This window comes from Microchirus variegatus (genome assembly GCF_963457635.1).
Source record: "Microchirus variegatus genome assembly, chromosome: 7".
Classification (NCBI taxonomy): domain Eukaryota; kingdom Metazoa; phylum Chordata; class Actinopteri; order Pleuronectiformes; family Soleidae; genus Microchirus; species Microchirus variegatus.
Window position 1 is genome coordinate 32,011,036 of NC_139808.1, and position 20,000 is coordinate 32,031,035.

At 41.9% G+C, this 20,000-nt stretch overlaps 1 protein-coding gene across 1 annotated transcript in view; it reads left to right on the forward strand.

Moving 5' to 3' along the window:
- The window catches only part of npas3 (neuronal PAS domain protein 3), a gene marked incomplete at both ends in the record, with an annotated part of 158,180 nt that overhangs the window by 38,901 nt on the left and 99,279 nt on the right, over positions 1 to 20,000 (forward strand). The window contains 2 exons of the mRNA XM_083892195.1: positions 5,112 to 5,210; positions 19,047 to 19,291. Coding sequence (XP_083748321.1) covers positions 5,112 to 5,210; positions 19,047 to 19,291 — 344 coding nt within the window. The remainder of the gene's footprint in view (positions 1 to 5,111; positions 5,211 to 19,046; positions 19,292 to 20,000) is intronic.

The window sequence follows — 20,000 nt, forward strand, 5'->3', positions numbered from 1 at the left end:
TGTGGTCACTTTGTGTCACTGAAATGAGTCTGAGCGAAGGATTTTTAATGCCGAATATTTCAAAATAACACATTTTAATTTGCTGATGGAGGCAGCAGTGGATCAACAACTCCTGTGAACTCCTGTGTGCTGTGATGTTAAAATCACTGGTTTACTCTATGGACTTTGGTGTGGGAGAGTGAGTGGTTAACAAACTTCAGTTTACACAAAGAAAAGTCTGTCAAACAGTGAAGATAAAGACGTGAACATGTTCTTAAGATGTCTTAAACCGACAAAGATTTTATTCGATAACTATTTTGTTAACCTGTATTTCCAACTTTGTAAACCACTCACTCTCCCACACCAAAGTCCATAGAGTAAACCAGTGATTTTAACATCACAGCACACAGGAGTTCACAGGAGTTGTTGATCCACTGCTGCCTCCATCACTAACTTCAAACGTCTTATTTTGTCAATTCGGCTTTTGAAAATCTGCATTCGGATTAACGACAGTGACACAAAGTGACCACACGAGGCAGCAGTAGACCAGCAGCTCCTGTGTCCCTGTGAGCTAAAATCACTGGTTTTCTCAGTGGGCTTTGGTGTGGGAGAGTGAGTGGTTTACAAACTTGAGTCTAACAGTGAAGATAAAGAGTCTCCAGACTCCACATGTCTGAATACACATGAAAAACCCCTGAACTTACCCTTTAAATACCCTTAAATATCATTTAAATATTTTTCCCTTCAATCAGATTTTGGACTGAAGCCTGTGATTGGCTGCGACGTGAAGGACAAAGTGACCACGGGCGACAAGTGTGTGAATTATTAACGAGGATCATCAGTCCATCCATCATCCACACACACACACACACACACACACACACACACGTCTCTTTATCAGTGGTGTTTTAAGCCTCTGAACCGTGTGTTTCCACATTAGCGTTAGCGTGACGTTATCTCGCCTCTTCAGTCTCACGAAGGTTAAACATCTGCCGTCCGTCGCCGTGGGAACCAAACTCAGCGTGAGGTCGTCCCAGTCGACGACCTCACTCCGATCCTCGCCGTGCTTTTTTATTTGTCCTTGTTTTGGAAGAGTCCATGTTCCTCTGCAGCAGATTATTATACTCAGTGGATTATTCATCTGCATTTTTCATGTTTCCAGCTCTTTGAATCATTTATTCTGTCTCATATTAAATATTTGTCTCCTGATTTTCATCAGCAGCAGACTTTGATGTGAGCAGGAGAAATGCAGAGTCAGCGTTTGTTTCTGCATTTAAATACATTTGACATCATATTGAAGAGAATATTTAACATTCGTTTTATTTCATAGCACTAACTCGTACAGTGGAGGTTGACGTAGAAGTCAGGGGCTCTTATTTTGAAAAGGAAGTGCTGCTGTGTTAGAGTGTGTGATTGACAGCTGTGTGCGCTCACATTTCATCTTTTTGTTCCTGTGTGTGTGTGTTTGGGATTCATTTAAAAGTGTTTGATGTTTTGTTTTATTTTGAAAAATGATTTCACTTCCAGGCCACCGTAGTCTTTTTGTCTTTGACTTTTTACCCTCGTCTAATTAGCATAAGTATTAGTATAATTAGCATAATTTTGTGCCTTTTTTGTATATGTGTGTGTATATATGTATATATACATATATCTATATACAGATACATATATGTACATATATGTGTATATGTACATATACCTGTATATTTGTATATGTACATATATATGTACATATATGTGTATACATGTACATATATGTGTATACATGTACATATATGTGTATACATGTACATATGTGTGTATGTGTATATATGTACATATGTGTGTATGTGTATATATGTACATATGTGTGTATGTGTATATATGTACATATGTGTGTATATGTACATATATGTATATTTTATATGTACATATGTACATGTTTATATGTACATGTATATATGTACATGTGTATATGTACATGTGTATATGTACATGTACATGTGTATATGTACATGTACATGTATATATGTACATGTATGTGTATATGTACATGTATGTGTATATGTACATGTATGTGTATATGTACATGTACATGTATATATGTACATGTACATGTACATATATACATGTAAATATGTACATATGTATATATGTACATATGTGTACATGTACATATGTACAGTATATATGTATATGTATACATATGTGTTTATGTGTATACAGATATGTGTATATGTGTATACGTATATGTGTATATGTACATATTTGTGTAAATGTGTATATATGTACATATGTGTATACATATATGTGTCTGTGTATACATATGTGTCTGTATATACATGTGTATATGTACATATTTGTGTAAATGTGTATATATGTACATATGTGTATACATATGTGTCTGTGTATACATATGTGTCTGTATATACATGTGTATATGTACATATTTGTGTAAATGTGTATATATGTACATATGTGTATACATATGTGTCTGTGTATACATATATGTGTCTGTATATACATGTGTATATGTGTATAGGTATAAGTGTATGTGTATACATTTGTGTATATGTGTATACGTATATGTGTCTACATATGTGTATATATACATATATGTGTATACATAAGTACACATTTATATGTATATATTCATGTATGTCTATATGTATATATATACACACACACACACATGTATATACTGTTGAGTGTCAAACACGTTGTATCTTCAGTGTATTTTCCTCCTGATAAAGACGTTGTGTGTCTTAGTGTTCGTCCATCTGTCCTCACTGACTCTGCTGTGGACGTCAGCTCAGGACTCTGTGTCTTGTTAAGACAAAGACACACACACACACACACACACACACACACACGCACGCACGCACGCACGCACACACACACACACACACTCACCACTTAGCGCTGCGACACTGCTGCTCTCTAATGGAGCTTCATCTATTTCAAATGACAGAATCCATTACGGCCACTTGCTGCTGTGTGAGTGCTGCACTCACTGACTTATACATGTTATTCACTATGTGTGTGTTCATACTGTCTTTGTCCTGTGTCCACTGTGAGGGAAGGAAGGAAGGAAGGAAGGAAGGAAGGAAGGAAGGAAGGAAGGAAGGAAGGAAGGAAGGAGGGAAGGAAGGAGGGAGGGAAGGAAGGAAGGAGGGAAGGGAGGGGAGGAAGGAAGGAAGGGAGGAGGGAGGGAAGGAAGGAAGGAGGAGAAGAGAAGGAAACCACTCACTCTCCCACACCAAAGTCACTCACTCTCCCACACCAAAGTCCATAGAGAAAACCAGTGATTTTAGCTCACAAGGACACAGGAGCTGCTGGTCCTCTGCTGCCTCGTGTGGTCACTTTGTGTCACTAAAATAAGTCTAAAGTAAATATTTTAAAAGCTGAATTCACTAAAATCAGTCATTGTAAGTTAGTGATGGAGGCAGCAGTGGATCAACAACTCCTGTGAACTCCTGTGTGATGTGATGTTAAAATCACTGGTTTACTCTATGGACTTTGATGTGGGAGAGTGAGTGACTTTGGTGTGGGAGAGTGAGTGACTTTGGTGTGGGAGAGTGAGTGGTTTACAAACTTCAGTTTCCTGTTGTTAAAGTCTGTCAGACATGTTTTTAATGATGTTGTAGACTTAAACTTAAGACATAGAAGTCTTTTGTTAAAGTGGCTCAAATGTGTGTGTGTGTGTCTGTGTGTGTGTGTGTGTGTGTGTGTGTGTGTGTGTGTGTGTGTGTGTTTAACCTGGTCGTCACGGTAACAGAGGAAACGTGTGGACGATGAACTCTGTTTGTGTTTGTGAAGGATTTAGTTTGAGAGTAAAAATCTGCTGCTGTGGATTTAGTGAAGCAGCCGAGCACGACTGTGTGTGTGTGTGTGTGTGTGTGTGTGTGTGTGTGTGTGTGTGGTGTGTGTGTGTGTGTGTGTGTGTGTGTGTGTGTGTGTGTGTGTGTGTGTGTGTGTGTGTGTGTGTGTGTGTGTGTGTGTGTGTGTGTGTTTCAATCACATGTTTTATTCTGTGGAAACTGTTGAAAAAGAGGGAAAAGGGCAGATTTCTGAGGCTCTGAAGGCAACAACAGGACAAACCTGGATTAGTTTTTCACTTTGTCTCCGTGTGTCTGTGTGTGTGTGTGTCTGTGTGTGTGTGTCTCTGTGCACGTGTGTGTGTGTGTGTCTCTGTGCATGTGTGTGTGTGTGTCTCTGTGCACGTGTGTGTGTGTGTTCTCAGACAATACTCCTGTAGCCAATTTGTCATATATCTATAGTCAGCCTTGAAAAATGGCTCCGATCTCGTTCTGTCTGTAATTTAGCTCTGACACACACACACACGCACGCACGCACGCACGCACGCACGCACACACACACACACGCACACACACGCACACACACACACGCACACACACGCACACACGTGCACACACACACATGCACACGCACGCACGCACGCACACACACACACACACACGTTTACTTGTGTATATTTACCCATGAGTCTTTGTGTCTTTTCTCTGTTTATTGAGTTTTTCTATTTTTGAAAATGTGTGAGAGACTTTGTCTCAAAGTGGGGACATTTTGGCAGTGTTATTATATTGTCTCAAAGTGGGGACATTCTCAAAGTGGGGACATTTTGGCAGGGTTACTATATTTTTGGGGAAAGGGAGGACATTTTTGGAGTGAGGACATTTTTGGAGTGAGGACATTGTCTGAAAGTGGGGACGTTTCTTGGAAAGTGACATTTTGGGAAATTGAGGACATCTCACCTTAAAATGGCGATTATTATATTTTAATAATATTATATTTTGTTTTATATTATTATAATTTATTATAATTTATTATATATAGTACGATATTATATAGTATATTATTATTATTGGTGGTTGTCCACAGAGAGCGCCCTCTTCAGGTCGTCATGGTGACCAGCTGATGCTGCTGCGTGCTGATTGGTCGACTGTTTTTCTTCCACTGAGTTAAAAATGTCCAACTGTTGATCACATGACTCTTTCTTTCTCCTGATTTTTCTTCTTTTCTTCACTTCTTTAATCCCATCTTCCTCTTCCTCCTCCTCCTCCTCTTCTTCTTCTTCTTCTTCTCCGTTGTCGCTGCAGAATCTCCTCACGTTCTCTTTGTGTGTCTCACAGTGACCCCTACTGGGAGCGGCCGGCTAATGCGGGCAGCTGCTCCGCCGCTCGGCCCAAGACCCTTCACCTGGCCGGCCAGCAGCATACCTCGTCACCATGGTAACGTGTGTTTCAGCCCCCGGCTGCTGCAGTAGCATTAGCAGTAGCATTAGCATTAGCAGTAGCCGTGGTCGTGGTCGTGTGTCTGTGTGTTTTGTCCGATTTGAGAGTGTGAAGATTTTCTGTTTGTGTCGATTTAAGATGTAGAGACGTAGCGTTTTAAGACGTAGAGACATAGCATTTTAAGACGTAGCATTATTAGACATATATACGTAGCATTTTAAGACGTAGAGACATCACAGTTAAAGACGTAGCGGTTTAAGACATAGAGACGTAGCAGTTTAAGACGTAGAGACGTAGCATTTTTAGACATATATACGTAGCATTTTAAGACGTAGAGACATCACAGTTAAAGACGTAGCATTTTAAGACGTAGAGACGTATCGTTTTTAGACGTAGAGACATCGCAGTTTAAGACATAGAGACGTAGCATTTTTAGACGTATATACGTAGCATTTTAAGACGTAGAGACATCACAGTTTAAGAAGTAGCGGTTTAAGACGTAGAGACGTAGCATTTTAAGACGTAGCATTTTTAGACATAGATACGTAGCATTTTAAGACAGTCACGTAGCGTTTTTAGACGTAGTGGTTTAAGACGTTGAGACGTACCGTTTTTTAGACGTAGAGACGTAGCGTTTTTTCTAGACGTAGAGACGTAGCAGTTTAAGACGTAGAGACGTAGCATTTTAAGACGTAGCATTTTTAGGCATAGATACATAGCATTTTAAGACATAGTCACGTAGTGTTTTTAGACGTAGAGACGTAGTGGTTTAAGACGTAGAGACCTAGCATTTTAAGACGTAGAGACATCGCAGTTCAAGACTTAGAGACGTAGCAGTTTATGACAGAGAAGTAGTGGTTTAAGACGTAACAGTTTAAGACGTAGAGACGTAGCAATTTTAGACGTAGAGATGTAGCAGTTTTAGACGTAACAATTTAAGACGTAGAGACCTAGCGATGTTGAAGATTAAGACGTAGAGACGTAGCGGTTTAAGACTTAGAGACGTAGCAGTTTTAGACGTAACAGTTTAAGACTTAGAGATGTAGCAGTTTAAGACATAGAGACGTAACAGTTTCAGACGTAGAGATGTAGCAGTTTTAGACGTAAAAGTTTAAGACGTAGAGACCTAGCGATGTTGAAGATTAAGACGTAGAGACGTAGCGGTTTAAGCGGTAGAGACAAAGCAGTTTGAGACGTCACAGTTTTAGACGTAGAGACGTAGCTGTTTTAGACGTAGCAGTTTAAGACGTAGAGACGTAGCAGTTTTAGACGTAGAGATGTAGCAGTTTTAGATGTAAAAGTTTAAGACCTAGAGACCTAGCGATGTTGAAGATTAAGACGTAGAGACTTGGCGGTTTAAGATGGAGAGATGTAGCAGTTTGAGACGTCACAGTTTTAGACGTAGAGACGTAACAGTTTTAGACGTAGAGACGTAACAGTTTTAGATGTAGAGACATAACAGTTTTAGATTTAAAAGTTTAACACGTAGAGACCTAGCGATGTTGAAGATTAAGATGTAGAGACGTATCGGTTTAAGACGTAGAGACAAAGCAGTTTTAGACGTAGAGACGTAGCTGTTTTAGACGTAGCAGTTTAAGACGTAGAGACGTAGCGATGTCGCAGTTTAAGACGTAGAGACGTCAAACACTTAGTCGTGATTTGTGAAAATCCATTTCCACATGAACTTTGTTTTCAAACGCAGTTCTTCAGGCAGCCAGTGTCGTCGCCCCCTGGTGGCTTTACCAGGTATTCTTTATTATTTCTGAGAGGCAGAAAACTGCGTCCGCTTTTATAAATAATAATAAACGGTCTGTAGAGACAACAACCCCCATGATCCCTCGCTACTTCCTGTTGATCACAGCTGAGAAGTGTGTGTGTGTGTGTGTGTGTGTGTGTGTGTGTGTGTGTGTGATTTCAAGTGAAATTGAGATAAATGGTGGAGGAGCTGTGTGGTCACTGAGACACACTCCACCTGTCCACTCTGTTTACTGCTCTGTGTGTGTGTGTGTTTGTTCTCTATATATTTTCCTTCCTTCCTTCCTTCCTTCCTTCCTTCCTTCCTTCCTTCCTTCCTTCCTTCCTTCCTCGTTTCACTGACTTTGTTCAACTTTCATACTTTTCTTTCTCTCCGTCTCCCCCTGACAAAAGAACAAACTCCATGTCTTCTTTCTTTCTTCTTTCTTTTTCTTCCTGTTTTTTATTCTGAAGAAGAATTCAGATTCAATAATTTAACCTTCTCCCTCTTTATTTTGTCTTTTATATTTTTCCTCTGTTTCCTCTGTCTTTGTCTGGAAGAGACGTTTTAATAATGGATCGTTCACACAGAGAGGAAGTGTGTGTGTGTGTGTGTGTGCTTGTGCGCACGCGTGTGTGTGTGTGTGTGTGTGCAGCACAGGTCTTTTGATGTTCAGAATCCAGAGACATTGATTTCGAGGTCCATCTGTCTGATTGTCCCTGAACTCACCACAGTTTTCTGCTCAAACCTCCGGACGCCATTTTGTTTCTCTAAATCACAATAAGATAATAAGATATTATTCATCATAATGGAAATTATACACATCATATATATAAATATAGACGTTTAGAAATTTTGAGACATTTTAGAGAAAATTTGATACATTTTAGAGAAATTTGAGACATTCGAGAACATTTGAGACATTTCAAGAATATTTCAGACATTTTAGAGAATTTGAGACATTCGAGAAAATTTCAGACATTTCAAGAATATTTCAGACATTTTAGAGAATTTGATACATTTTAGAGAATTTGATACATTTTAGAGAAATTTTAGACATTTCAGAGAAATTTTAGACATTTCAGAGAAATTTTAGACATTTTAGAGAAATTTGAGACATTTTAGAGAAATTTGAGACATTCAAGAAAATTTGAGACATTTTAGAGAAATTTGAGACATTCGAGAAAATTTCAGACATTTCAAGAATATTTTAGACATTTTAGAGAATTTGAGACATTTTTGAAACATTTTGACATTTTAGAAAATTTTAGACGTTTTTGAAAATTTTAGACATTTTGCAGAATTTGAGACATTTTATGTTTATAAAAATTAGTTATTTAAGGCGACTCATTTATGTGTGGTCAGTCCCTCAGGTGGTGAGGGTCAGACTGCAGCTGTCACACACACACACACACACACACACACACACACACACACACACACAGAGTCTGAGTTCTTAATCATGGCAGGATCTGGCAGACTCGCTGAAGCGGCCGACAAACACAGCCGGCCTCCTGTCTGACACATGACCACCTCTACTGACCAGATGGACCTGTGTGTGTGTGTGTGTGTGTGTGTGTGTGTGTGTGTGTGTGTGTGTGTGTGTGTGTGTGTGTGTGTGTGTGTGTGTGTGTGTGTGTGTGTCTGTGACGCTCGTCCTTGAATGAAGATGTGATGGTCAAACTGTGTGTGTCCACGTGTGACACATAAATGTGTGTGTGTGTGTGTGTTCACTAAGTGGACGTCCCATCAGCAGCATCTGTGATCTCAGGTCTCCAGAGGGTTTTTCCTGTCACTGATACAGGTTTATTCAGGTTTATTCAGGTTTAATCAGGTTTATTGAGCAGCAGGAAGAACAATCGAGCTCAGAGAGAGAGAGGAAGTGTCTTTTGTCTCGCAATGATGAGGACTTTAGTACCAGACGGTGTGTGTGTGTGTGTGTGTGTTCTGTCATAAACACTGACCTTGTCAGGACCAGTCGTCCTCATAGAGACAAAAACCTGGTCCTCATGAGACAGAAGCTCATTTCTGAGGAACTGCATTAAGTTCAGGATTAAGATTTGAACTGTGGTTATAGTTCAGGTTTAAGTTAGTGTGAGTCATTAACTGGTTATGGTTCAGGTTAGTGATGAGTGAATGGACGTCTTAAACTGGATAGAAAGTGGGTTGGCTGTTGGACGCTGAGAAGAGGGAGGACTTTTCTAAAACAGTCTGGACTTTTCTTAAAAAAGTCTGGACTTTTCTTAAAAAAGTCTATACTTTTACTAAAACAGTCTGGACTTTTCTTTAAAAAGTCTGGACTTTTCTTAAAGTCTGACTAGACTAAATCGTTTGGACTTTTCTTAAAAGTCGGGACTTTTCTTAAAAGTCGGGACTTTTCTAAAACAGTCTGGACTTTCTAAAAGGTCTGGACTTTTCAATAAAAAAGTCTGGACCTTTCTAAAAGAAAAGTCTAGACTTTTACTAAAAAGTCTGGACTTTTCTTAAAAAAAAAAAAAAAAATCTGGACTTTTCGAAAACGTTTGGACTTTTCTTAAAGTCTGACTTGACTAAATCATTTGGACTTTTCTAAAACAGTCTGGACCTTTCAATAAAAAAAAGTCTGGACTTTTCTAAAAAGTCTGGACTTTTCTTAAAAGCCTCGACTTTTCTATAAAGTCTGGTACAAATACAGTGGCAGAGTTAAATGATGTCGTTCAAATGTACTGTTACAGTTCTGGTCCCTGAACGTCTCACGATGTTGACCCGGTACGACACACTTTGTTTCCCGTGTCTCAACTCTGATCGTCCTCAGCCACACACACACACACACACACACACACACACACACACACACACACACACACACACACACACACAACCAGCGAGTGTGAAAAGCTCAAAGCTGTTGAAGTTAATTGCAGCAACAAAAGCACGAGGAGTGTTTATGTAAATCCTCGTCTAATTCTTCCTCTCACTGCGTCTCTCTCTCTCCACTCGTCCTCTTCTTTCCCTCATTCATCCCTCTATCATCTCATCATCTCATCATGTCTCCTCTCTCCTTCCCTCCTCATCCTTGAGTCCTTCCTTTCCTCACATCCTTATTCTCTCTTCTTTCAGCCTCACACCTCAACCTTTTTCATCCTTTTGTCAGGTGATAAAATCTTTAAAGACTGCACTGAGCGCCCCCTGTTGATGAAAACAGAGAGACGCAGAGCACAGACTTTAACAACAGGAAACTGAAGTTTGTAAACCACTCACTCTCCCACACCAAAGTCCATAGAGAAAACCAGTGATTTTAGCTCACAGGGACACAGGAGCTGCTGGTCTACTGCTGCCTCGTGTGGTCACTTTGTGTCACTGATTTTAATCCGAATGAAGATTTTCAAAAGCCGAATTCACTAAATCAGTCATTATAAGTTAGTGATGGAGGCAGCAGTGGATCAACAACTCCTGTGAACTCCTGTGTGCTGTGATGTTAAAATCACTGATTTACTCTATGGACTTTGGTGTGGGAGAGTGAGTGACTTTGGTGTGGCAGAGTGAGTGGTTTACAAACTTCAGTTTCAACGACAAAAAATGATTTTATGCAAGCCACAGAAGTAGGAAACTAATAAAATATGTGTTAAGAACATGTTCACGTCTTTATTTCACTGTATGACAGACTTTTCCTTGTGTAAACTGAAGTTTGTAAACCACTCACTCTCCCACACCAAAGTCACTCACTCTCCCACACCAAAGTCCATAGAGTAAACCAGTGATTTTAACATCACAGCACACAGGAGTTCACAGGAGTTGTTGATCCACTGCTGCCTCCATCACTAACTTACAATGACTGATTTTAGTGAATTCAGCTTTTAAAATATTTAATTTGGACTTAACTCAGTGACACAAAGTGACCACACGAGGCAGCAGTAGACCAGCGGCTCCTGTGTCCCTGTGAGCTAAAATCACTGATTTTCTCTATGGGCTTTGGTGTGGGAGAGTGAGTGGTTTACTAAAGTCTGTCTAACAGTGAAGATAAAGACGTGAACGTGTTCTCAAAGATATCGTAGACTTAACCTGACGTCGATTTCATTCGCCGAGGCTTAAATCAGTTTTTCCCCGGTGTCTCTGCTCGTCATTCTGCTCGTCTTTATGTTCTGTGGTGGAAACACAATACAGTGTGTGTGTGTGTGTGTGTGTGTGTGTGTGTGTGTGAGATGACAATGTCTGATAAGTGACATTTCCTCTTGGCACTCACACAAACACTGGCTCTGCTCCTGGTTGTAATTCATTGTCTTGAATAGAAAAGTGTGTCTTATCACATGAATTTGACTAAAAATCTTTCTTTCTTTCTGGGACTAAAAACAAACAAACCAGTCCATAAATGTGTAATATACGTGTGTGTGTGTGTGAAGTGAAACGCTGCGCGGGGGTTGAGAGGTTGTTTTTATTTGTCGGTCACAGTCCGAAAACCTTGGACCTGACAGAAGTTAACTGGAGAAAAAAAGGCCGACCTTGATTTGCTGGAGTGTTTACTCGATACGAGAATAAATGGAAAAGAACGGGAAGAAGAAAACAAAAGAAAAGAAGAAGAAGAAGAAGGGCCGTCTTCTTTGTGTTTACCTCATCTATTATAGATGAAGTGAAGCTCACACAATGTGTGTGTGTGTGTGTGTGTGTGTGTGTGTGTGGCCTCAGCAGCAGGTTGCAGTAACCTGCTTTGATCAGTCACAGCCAGAGAAGCTGGCAGCAGCGTGGCAGCCGACAGATGTGTACAGAGGCTGTTGTTGGCGTGTTTGTGACTTTCACTGGGTAAATTATCAGGTGTGTGTGTGTGTAGGTGTGTGTGTAGGTTTGTGTGTGTGTGTAGGTGTGTGTGTGTGTCTCAGGTTGTTTGAAAAGCAAAATTGAGCTAAACTTTTGACGATTATCCTCCTGTACGGTAGAATACTTCAGGACGCACCACGTCTGCCTCGTGTGGACGTTAGCGACGTTGCCGTCGTGGGATTTGTTTTTTACGTGGATTTATTGTTGACGCACGGCGCGTTTCCATGACGACCGACCCCGGCGTGACGTCATGTTTACGCGCCGCGACACAAGAGTCCAGGAACCGTTTACCAGTTAGCTACGTTAGCTGCGTTAGCTCGCCTACAGTGGAACTGGAGCGGTCTGTTTATTACACCCTTTCTTTCTTCTCTTCCTCTCTCGCTCCACCTCTTGGCTAACGTAGCTAGCTTGTCTTATCAAGCTAATGACATGTTGCAAACAAACGTGCAAACAAACCACCTCTGAGCTGTAGCTGCCTTTGCTAGCTTACCTTATAAAGCTTTAATAATGTGCTGCTAATTTTCGATTTCCCTGATCTCAGCTAGTCGTGTGTCGCTAATGTTGGCTAATTCTCCGTTGTCCTGGTCAATGGTTCTGACCTAGCCTTCCTTTGCTAACTTAGCTTCTACAGCGAAGACTGCGTTTGCTTATGTCAGGTGACTATCATTGTCTCTGTGTTAGCTGCCTTTGCTAACTTAGCTTTTACAGCTCAGAATGCGTTTGCTAATGTCAGGTGACTATCGTTGTCTCTGTGTTAGCTGCCTTTGCTAACTTAGCTTTTACAGCTCAGAATGTGTTTGCTAATGACAGGTGACTATTTTTTTCTCTGTGTTAGCCGCCTTTGCTAACTTAGCTTGTACAGCTAAGACTGTGTTTGCTTATGTCAGGTGACTATCATTGTCTCTGTGTTAGCTGCCTTTGCTAACTTAGCTTTTTCAGCTAAGACTGTGTTTGCTTATGTCAGGTGACTATCATTGTCTCTGTGTTAGCTGCCTTTGCTAACTTAGCTTTTACAGCTAAGACTGTTTGCTTATGTCAGGTGACAATTTTTTTTCTCTGTGTTAGCCACCTTTGCTAACTTAGCCTTTTCAGCTCAGAATGTGTCGCTAATGTCAGGTGACTATCATTGTCTCTGTCTTAGCTGCATTTGCTAACTTAGCTTTTACAGCTCAGAATGTGTTTGCTAATGTCAGGTGACTATTATTGTCTCTGTCTTAGCTGCCTTTGCTAACTTAGCTAATAGTAGTTTAGCCCAGACGAGTGAATATCCGACTGAGCTTGTGAAGCTAATAGTGTGTTTCTAACATTATTTTAACTTTGGATCTGATCGCAAGCGCTGTCTTAGCTACTTTAGCTAACTTAGCATGTATAAATAGCAATGTCTTGCTAGCATTAGTTAAGCAATACTTCTTCTGACGTACTATCTTATCTTAGGAAGCTAATGATGTGTTTCTAACGTTACATTAACCTCGGATCTGACCTTGAAAAGTAGCTCTGTCTTAGCGACTGAAGCTAACTCGACAATGACAGCTACTTTTGCAGTAACAGTCAAATAACTTTGGATTTGGATGATATTTAACGAACAAATGTGAGGAAAGTACGCGACTTTCTCCTTTAACTCTGGAGATTTATTTTAAAAAAGTGAACAAAATGTGAGTCGCAAACAGCGTGAAGTTGAACTTTGGCTCGGATAACGAGATGTTAGCATCGTAGGCTACGACAGAGCCAGGACCTGACACTGTGTGTGTGTGTGTGTGTGTGTGTGTGTGTGTGTGTCTGTCGCTCACACTGTTTATGTACTTGAGATTAAGTGTGTGTGAGAAGCAAAAAGGTGTTTTGGCAGAATATCACACACTCAGTGTGATGTAGCCTCTCCACAGGCCGTGGCGCGCTACACAGCTAATTAGCTTGGCAACAGAGTCGGAACAACATACCTTTTGGCCTACACACACACACACACACACACACACACACACACACACACACACACACACACACACACACACACACACACACACACACACACACACACACACACACACACACACACAGAGTTCATGTCGTGATCTGTTTTTATTAAAGGGATATTTTCATGTTTTTTACTTGTATGAGTTTGGAGCTGTTCGCTGATAGCGCCCCCTGCTGCTGCTGCTGCATGAATATGTGCATCACATGAAGTTTAAATGTTTGTTTACATTACAGCTGTCAGTCAAACACATTCATCTCATTATTGTTGATGTTTTACATCACGGAAAACAAACCAAAGTGATAGAAAATAAGACGCAGATGAAGAGCTTGTTTGAGGGACCACAAGAAAACGTCCTGTGACACATGTGTGGACCCTGAGCCAGAGCTTTGGAAAGTTAAAGGACGAGAGGGGAAGAAAAGAGAGAAACTGAGATGGGAAGGAGAGGAAGAGGAGGAGGAAGAGGAGGAGGAAGAGGAGGAGGTTCAGGGTCTGCTGGCTGTTGACCAGAGAGGAGGAGGGGGAGGAGGAAGAGGAGGAGGTTCAGGGTCTGCTGGCTGTTGACCAGAGAGGAGGAGGGGGAGGAGGAGGAGGAGGAGGAAGAGGAGGAGTAGGAAGAGGAGGAGGTTCAGGGTCTGCTGGTCTGTTGACCAGAGAGGAAGAGGAAGAGGAGGAAGAGGAGGAGGTTCAGGGTCTGCTGGCTGTTGACCAGAGAGGAAGAAGAGGAGGAGGAAGAGGAAGAGGAGGAAGAGGAGGAGGTTCAGGGTCTGCTGGTCTGTTGACCAGAGAGGAGGAGGAAGAGGAAGAGGAGGAAGAGGAGGAGGTTCAGGGTCTGCTGGTCTGTTGACCAGAGAGGAGGAGGAAGAGGAAGAGGAGGAGGTGAAGAGATGTTTCTTTGTTTGAAGGCTACAGGAGGACAAGGAGAGACAGAGGAAAAGAGGAAGATGTGATGATAAATATATGAAGAGAAAAAGAGGAGTTTAAGTCACTGTGTGTGTGTGTGTGTGTGTGTGTGTGTGTGTGTGTGTGTGTGTGTGTGTGTGTGTGTGTGTGTGTGTGTGTGTGTGTGTGTTAATTTCAGAGCTAATACTGAACTGTTCCACACCAGTGAACCCAGGAAGAAGGAGAGGGTGTAAGGATGTAAAGAAGGAGGCAAGGAAAGGAGAGAGGATGTGAGATAAAAGACGAGGAGGAAATGAAGTGAAGACGTACTAAAGAGAGGAGGAAAGAATTAAAGGGATAGTTTATAAACCACTCACTCTCCCACACCAAAGTCCATAGAGAAAACCAGTGATTTTAGCTCACAGAGACACAGGAGCTGCTGGTCGTTCTTTCCTTCCTTTATTCGTTCTTTCCTTCCTTCGTTCTTTCCTTCCTTTATTCGTTCTTTCCTTCCTTCGTTCTTTCCTTCCTTTATTCGTTCTTACCTTCCTTCCGTCATTCCTTCCTTATTTCCTTCATTCTTTCCCTTCCTTCGTTCGTTCCTTCCTTCATTTGTTCTTCTCTTCCTTCCTTCGTTCTTTCCTTCATTCTTTCTTTCCTTCCTTTGTTCATTCTTTCCTTCCTTCATTCTTTCTTTCCTTCCTCGTTCGTTCTTCCCTTCGTTGGTTCTTTCGTTTGTTTTTCCCTTCCTTAGTTTGTTCTTTCCTTCTTTCCTTCCTTTGTTCGTTCTTTCCTTCGTTCGTTCGTTCTTTCCTTTGTTTTTTCTTTCCTTCCTTTGTTAGTTCTTTTGTTCTTTCCTTCCTTCTTTCGTTCGCTCTTTCCTTCGTTTGTTCGTTCAATCGTTCTTTCTTTCTTTTCTTCCTTCCTTCGTTTGTTCGTTCGTTCTTTCTTTCCTTCCTTCCTTCGTTCTTTCCTTCCTTCGTTTGTTCGTTCATTCTTTCTTTCCTTCCTTCGTTTGTTCGTTCGTTCTTTTCTTCCTTCATTTGTTTGTTCGTTCTTTACTTCCTACCTTCGCTCTTTCCTTCCTTCGTTCTTTCCTTCCTTCATTTGTTTGTTCGTTCTTTACTTCCTACCTTCGTTCTTTCCTTCCTTCGTTCTTTCCTTCCTTCATTTGTTTGTTCGTTCTTTACTTCCTACCTTCATTCTTTCCTTCCTTCATTTGTTTGTTCCTTCCTTCCTTCCTTCGTTCTTTCTTTCCTTCCTTCGTTCCTTCTTTCATTCTTTCTTTTCCTTCCTTTTACAGATTACCCTGGCATTCACTCCCCGATCTCTCTCTCTCTCTCACACACACACACACACACACACACACACACACACTTAGTGAGCAGCAGTGTCATCACCATGGCGATGTCAGCAGGCGGGGCTTAATCCAAAGTGACACTTGTTCTCTGCCTTCCTTTCCCATCGCCATGGAAGCAATTACCCTCGTCCTCAAGGGCCTTTGTGTGTGTGTGTGTGTGTGTGTGTGTGTGTGTGTGTGTGTGTGTGTGTGTGTGTGTGTGTGTGTGTGTTCTCTGTGGAGTTGACGGGGTGGAACCTTGGCTGCAGGTCACCTGATTGGCTGAATTGAAAGACAGCGAGTGTGAGAGAGAGAGAGAGAGAGCAGGGCGAGCGAGGAGGAGGATTGAGGGAGAGAGAGATTAAAAAAGACTGGAAGAATCAGGAGAGAGAGAGAGAGAGTTCTTGTTCTTTCTGTCTTTTCACGTCCTCTTCTCTTCTTCTGCTGATCTGTGAGAGGACGACTGGACGTGACGTCACATGACCATGATTTTGTTTACATGCTGGTGTAGCGCCCCCTGCTGCTGAGGACGCACAGAGGCTGTGACAAGTCCATGAAATCAGGAAACTGAAGTTTGTAAACCACTCACTCTCCCACACCAAAGCCCATAGAGAAAAACCAGTGATTTTAGCTCACAGGAACACAGGAGCTGCTGGTCTACTGCTGCCTCGTGTGGTCACTTTGTGTCACTGAGGTCAATGTAAATGAAGATTTTCAAAAGCCGAATTTTACAAAATAAGACATTTATTTTGACATTTAAACTTGAAGTGGATCAACAACTCCTGTGAACTCCTGTGTGCTGTGATGTTAAAATCACTGGTTTACTCTATGGACTTTGGTGTGGGAGAGTGAGTGACTTTGGTGTGGGAGAGTGAGTGACTTTGGTGTGGGAGAGTGAGTGACTTTGGTGTGAGGAGCAGTTTTTCCTGTTGTGACAACATAAATGTGCCTGACGACAGCAGCTGTCACATGACTGATGGTCACTTTGACCTCTAGTTGACCTGGACATTAAACCTTGACCCCCCCCCCCCACACCCACACACACACACACACTCTTTAAAAAGCCATCAAACCACCTCACTGAACTTTATGACATCACACACTAAACACACACAAACACACTACACTCTCCTCGTCTCCTCTCCTTGTCTCCTTTCCTCATCTCCTCTCCTTGTCACCTCTCCTCGTCTCCTCTTTTTTCCTCTCCTCATCTCCTCTCCTTGTCTCCTTTCCTCATCTCCTCTCCTTGTCTCCTTTCCTCCTCTCCTCTCCTTGCCTCCTCTCCTCGTCTCCTCTCCTCTTTTTTCTTCTCCTCCTCGCCTCCTCTCCTCATCTTCTTGTCTCCTCTTTTTCCTCTCCTCGTCTCCTCTCCTCTTTTTTCTTCTCCTCTCCTTGCCTCCTCTCCTCATCTTCTTGTCTCCTCTTTTTCCTCTCCTCGTCTCCTCTCCTCTCCTCTTTTTTCCTCTCCTCTCCTCGCCTCCTCATCTTCTTGTCTCCTCTCCTTGTCTCCTCTTTTTTCCTCTCCTCGTCTCCTCCTCTTTTTTCCTCTCCTCTCCTCGTTACCTCTCCTTGTCTCCTCTCCTCTCATAAATAATAACAAACCATATAAAATGATATTCTTTCCTTGATGACGGCCATTTATCATCTCTCTCTCTAAACTCCTCCTCCTGTTTGTCTGTAACTCCTCCTCCATCTCATCCTCTCTCTCTAAACTCCTCCTCCTTCCATCGCTCTCAGACTTTTGCGTTTTTGTTTTTAGCTCAAGCAAAAATTAATCACCTGTCTTTGTGTGTGTGTGTGTGTGTGTGCGTGCGTGCGTGTGTGTGCGTGCGTGCGCGCGAGTGCGTGTGTGCGTGTGTGTGCGCGTGTGTGCGTGAGTGCGTGTGTGTGTGCGTGCGTGTGTGGCCCACAGAGGTTTTAGCAGCTGATTTATTGCTGAGTTAATTCATAACGGCACACGATGATGATGATGATGATGATGATGATGATGATGATGATGATGAGGCTGCAGGAAAGTATGGTCATCAATGAGAGAGAGAGAGAGAGAGACACACACACAGAGAGAGAGAGAGAGGTTTAAATGAACAGAGTAAAGTGAAGGAGGACAAACGTCGTCCTGGGATGATGCATGTGAAGGTGGGAGGGGCCAAGAAGTTTACAGACTCCACCCCTTGGACTTAACCATTAACACCAGCAGCAGCAGCGTCACTGTGATGTTAGTGCTCACTCTCCCACACCAAAGTCCATAGAGAACAAACTTCAGTTTACACAAGGAAAAGTCTGTTTAACAGTGAAATAAAGACGTGAACATGTTCTTAAGACGTCATAGACTTAAACTGACATAGATTTAATTTGATATATTTCCTCTAAGAGGCTGAAAACTGAAGTTTATAAACCACTCACTCTCCCACACCAAAGCCCATAGAGTAAACCAGTGATTTTAACATCACAGGAGTTGTTGATCCACTGCTGCCTCCATCACTAACTTACAATGACTGATTTTAGTGAATTCGGCTTTTGAAAATCTTCATTCGGATTAAAATCAGTGACACAAAGTGACCACACGAGGCAGCAGTAGACCAGCAGCTCCTGTGTCCCTGTGAGCTAAAATCTAGAGTTGAAACGATTAATCGATGAATCGATTATTAATCGATTACTAAATTATTCGGCAACTATTTTGATAATCGATAATCGGTTTGAAGCTTTTTTCATGATTAAAACAAGAATTCTGATTGTTTTAGCTTCTTAAACGTGAATGTTTTCTTGGTTTCTTTGCTCCACATAAACAAAGAAATCATTTAAACTGAATCATTTTGGTTTGTGAACAAAACAAGACATTCGAGAACATCATCATTTCCAGCTTTGACAAACACTGATCAACGTTTTTTAACATTTTCTTACATTTTATGGACCAAACGATTCATCGATTAATCGAGAAAATAATCGACAGATTAATCGATTACGAAAATAATCGTTAGTTGCAGCTCTACTAAAATCACTGCTTCCTAAGATGACGTAGATCCATAAAAACCAAACCCACCTCACTTCTTCTTCTTCTTCTTCTTCTTCTCGTCTCCTCTTCACCTCCTCTAACCCTCACCTCCTTCCTCCTCCTCACAGGCTGCAGGCTCTGAGGAAGGAGAAGTCACGTGACGCGGCGCGGTCGCGACGCGGGAAGGAGAACTTTGAGTTCTACGAGCTGGCGAAGATGCTGCCGCTGCCGGGCGCCATCACCAGTCAGCTGGACAAGGCGTCCATCATCCGCCTCACCATCAGCTACCTGAAGATGAGGGACTTCGCCAACCAGGGCGACCCGCCGTGGAACCTGCGCGTGGAGGGGCCGCCGCCCAACACCTCGGTCAAAGGTAGGAGCGCTGACACGCACCTAAAGCTAACCACTTACTATGTTTGTCCTGTAGAGGGCAGCGTTGCCGAAAACATCTCCTGGCACTAATTTGTGCGAGGTCTTTGCACTCATTAACGTGCATAAAAACTCTGGAAACTTGCCGAAAATGCGATATTGGCATAAGTCCAGAACCTGTGCGTTGCTCAAGGGCTCTATAGCGCCCCCCTAAGGTGAAAACATAGCCAAAATTGTTTTTTTTTACCAAATTTCCCGAAACTTGGTGGGAAGATGTTATCGACCGAGACGAACGAAAAAGTCGACCGTAACCATGGCCCCAACTCAACAGGAAGTCGGCCATTTTTAATTTTGGTGTCTACGATTTGCACCCGACGTAAATGAGCGAACTCGTTTGTAAAGTTATCGAAAGGTTTCGCAGATTCAAAAACGGCGAGGTCACGGCAACGATCTGCGTTTTGGCGAATTTTGACAATTTGCCTCGAAACAGGAAGTGCCCGATGACTCTTAAAAAAGAATTTGAATTTGATGAGTTTGAAAACATAATAGGATTTTTTTTTTTTTTGTGAAATGTTATTTTATTGAATTTCTTTTTCACTTATCGGGCTAGCATCGTAAAAATAGCTTCAAAAAATATGAACGAGCTGAACGTTCACTGTATATCTGTCGTTAGTATATCGTATATCGTATAAGTGGCTAGCCACGGCAAAACA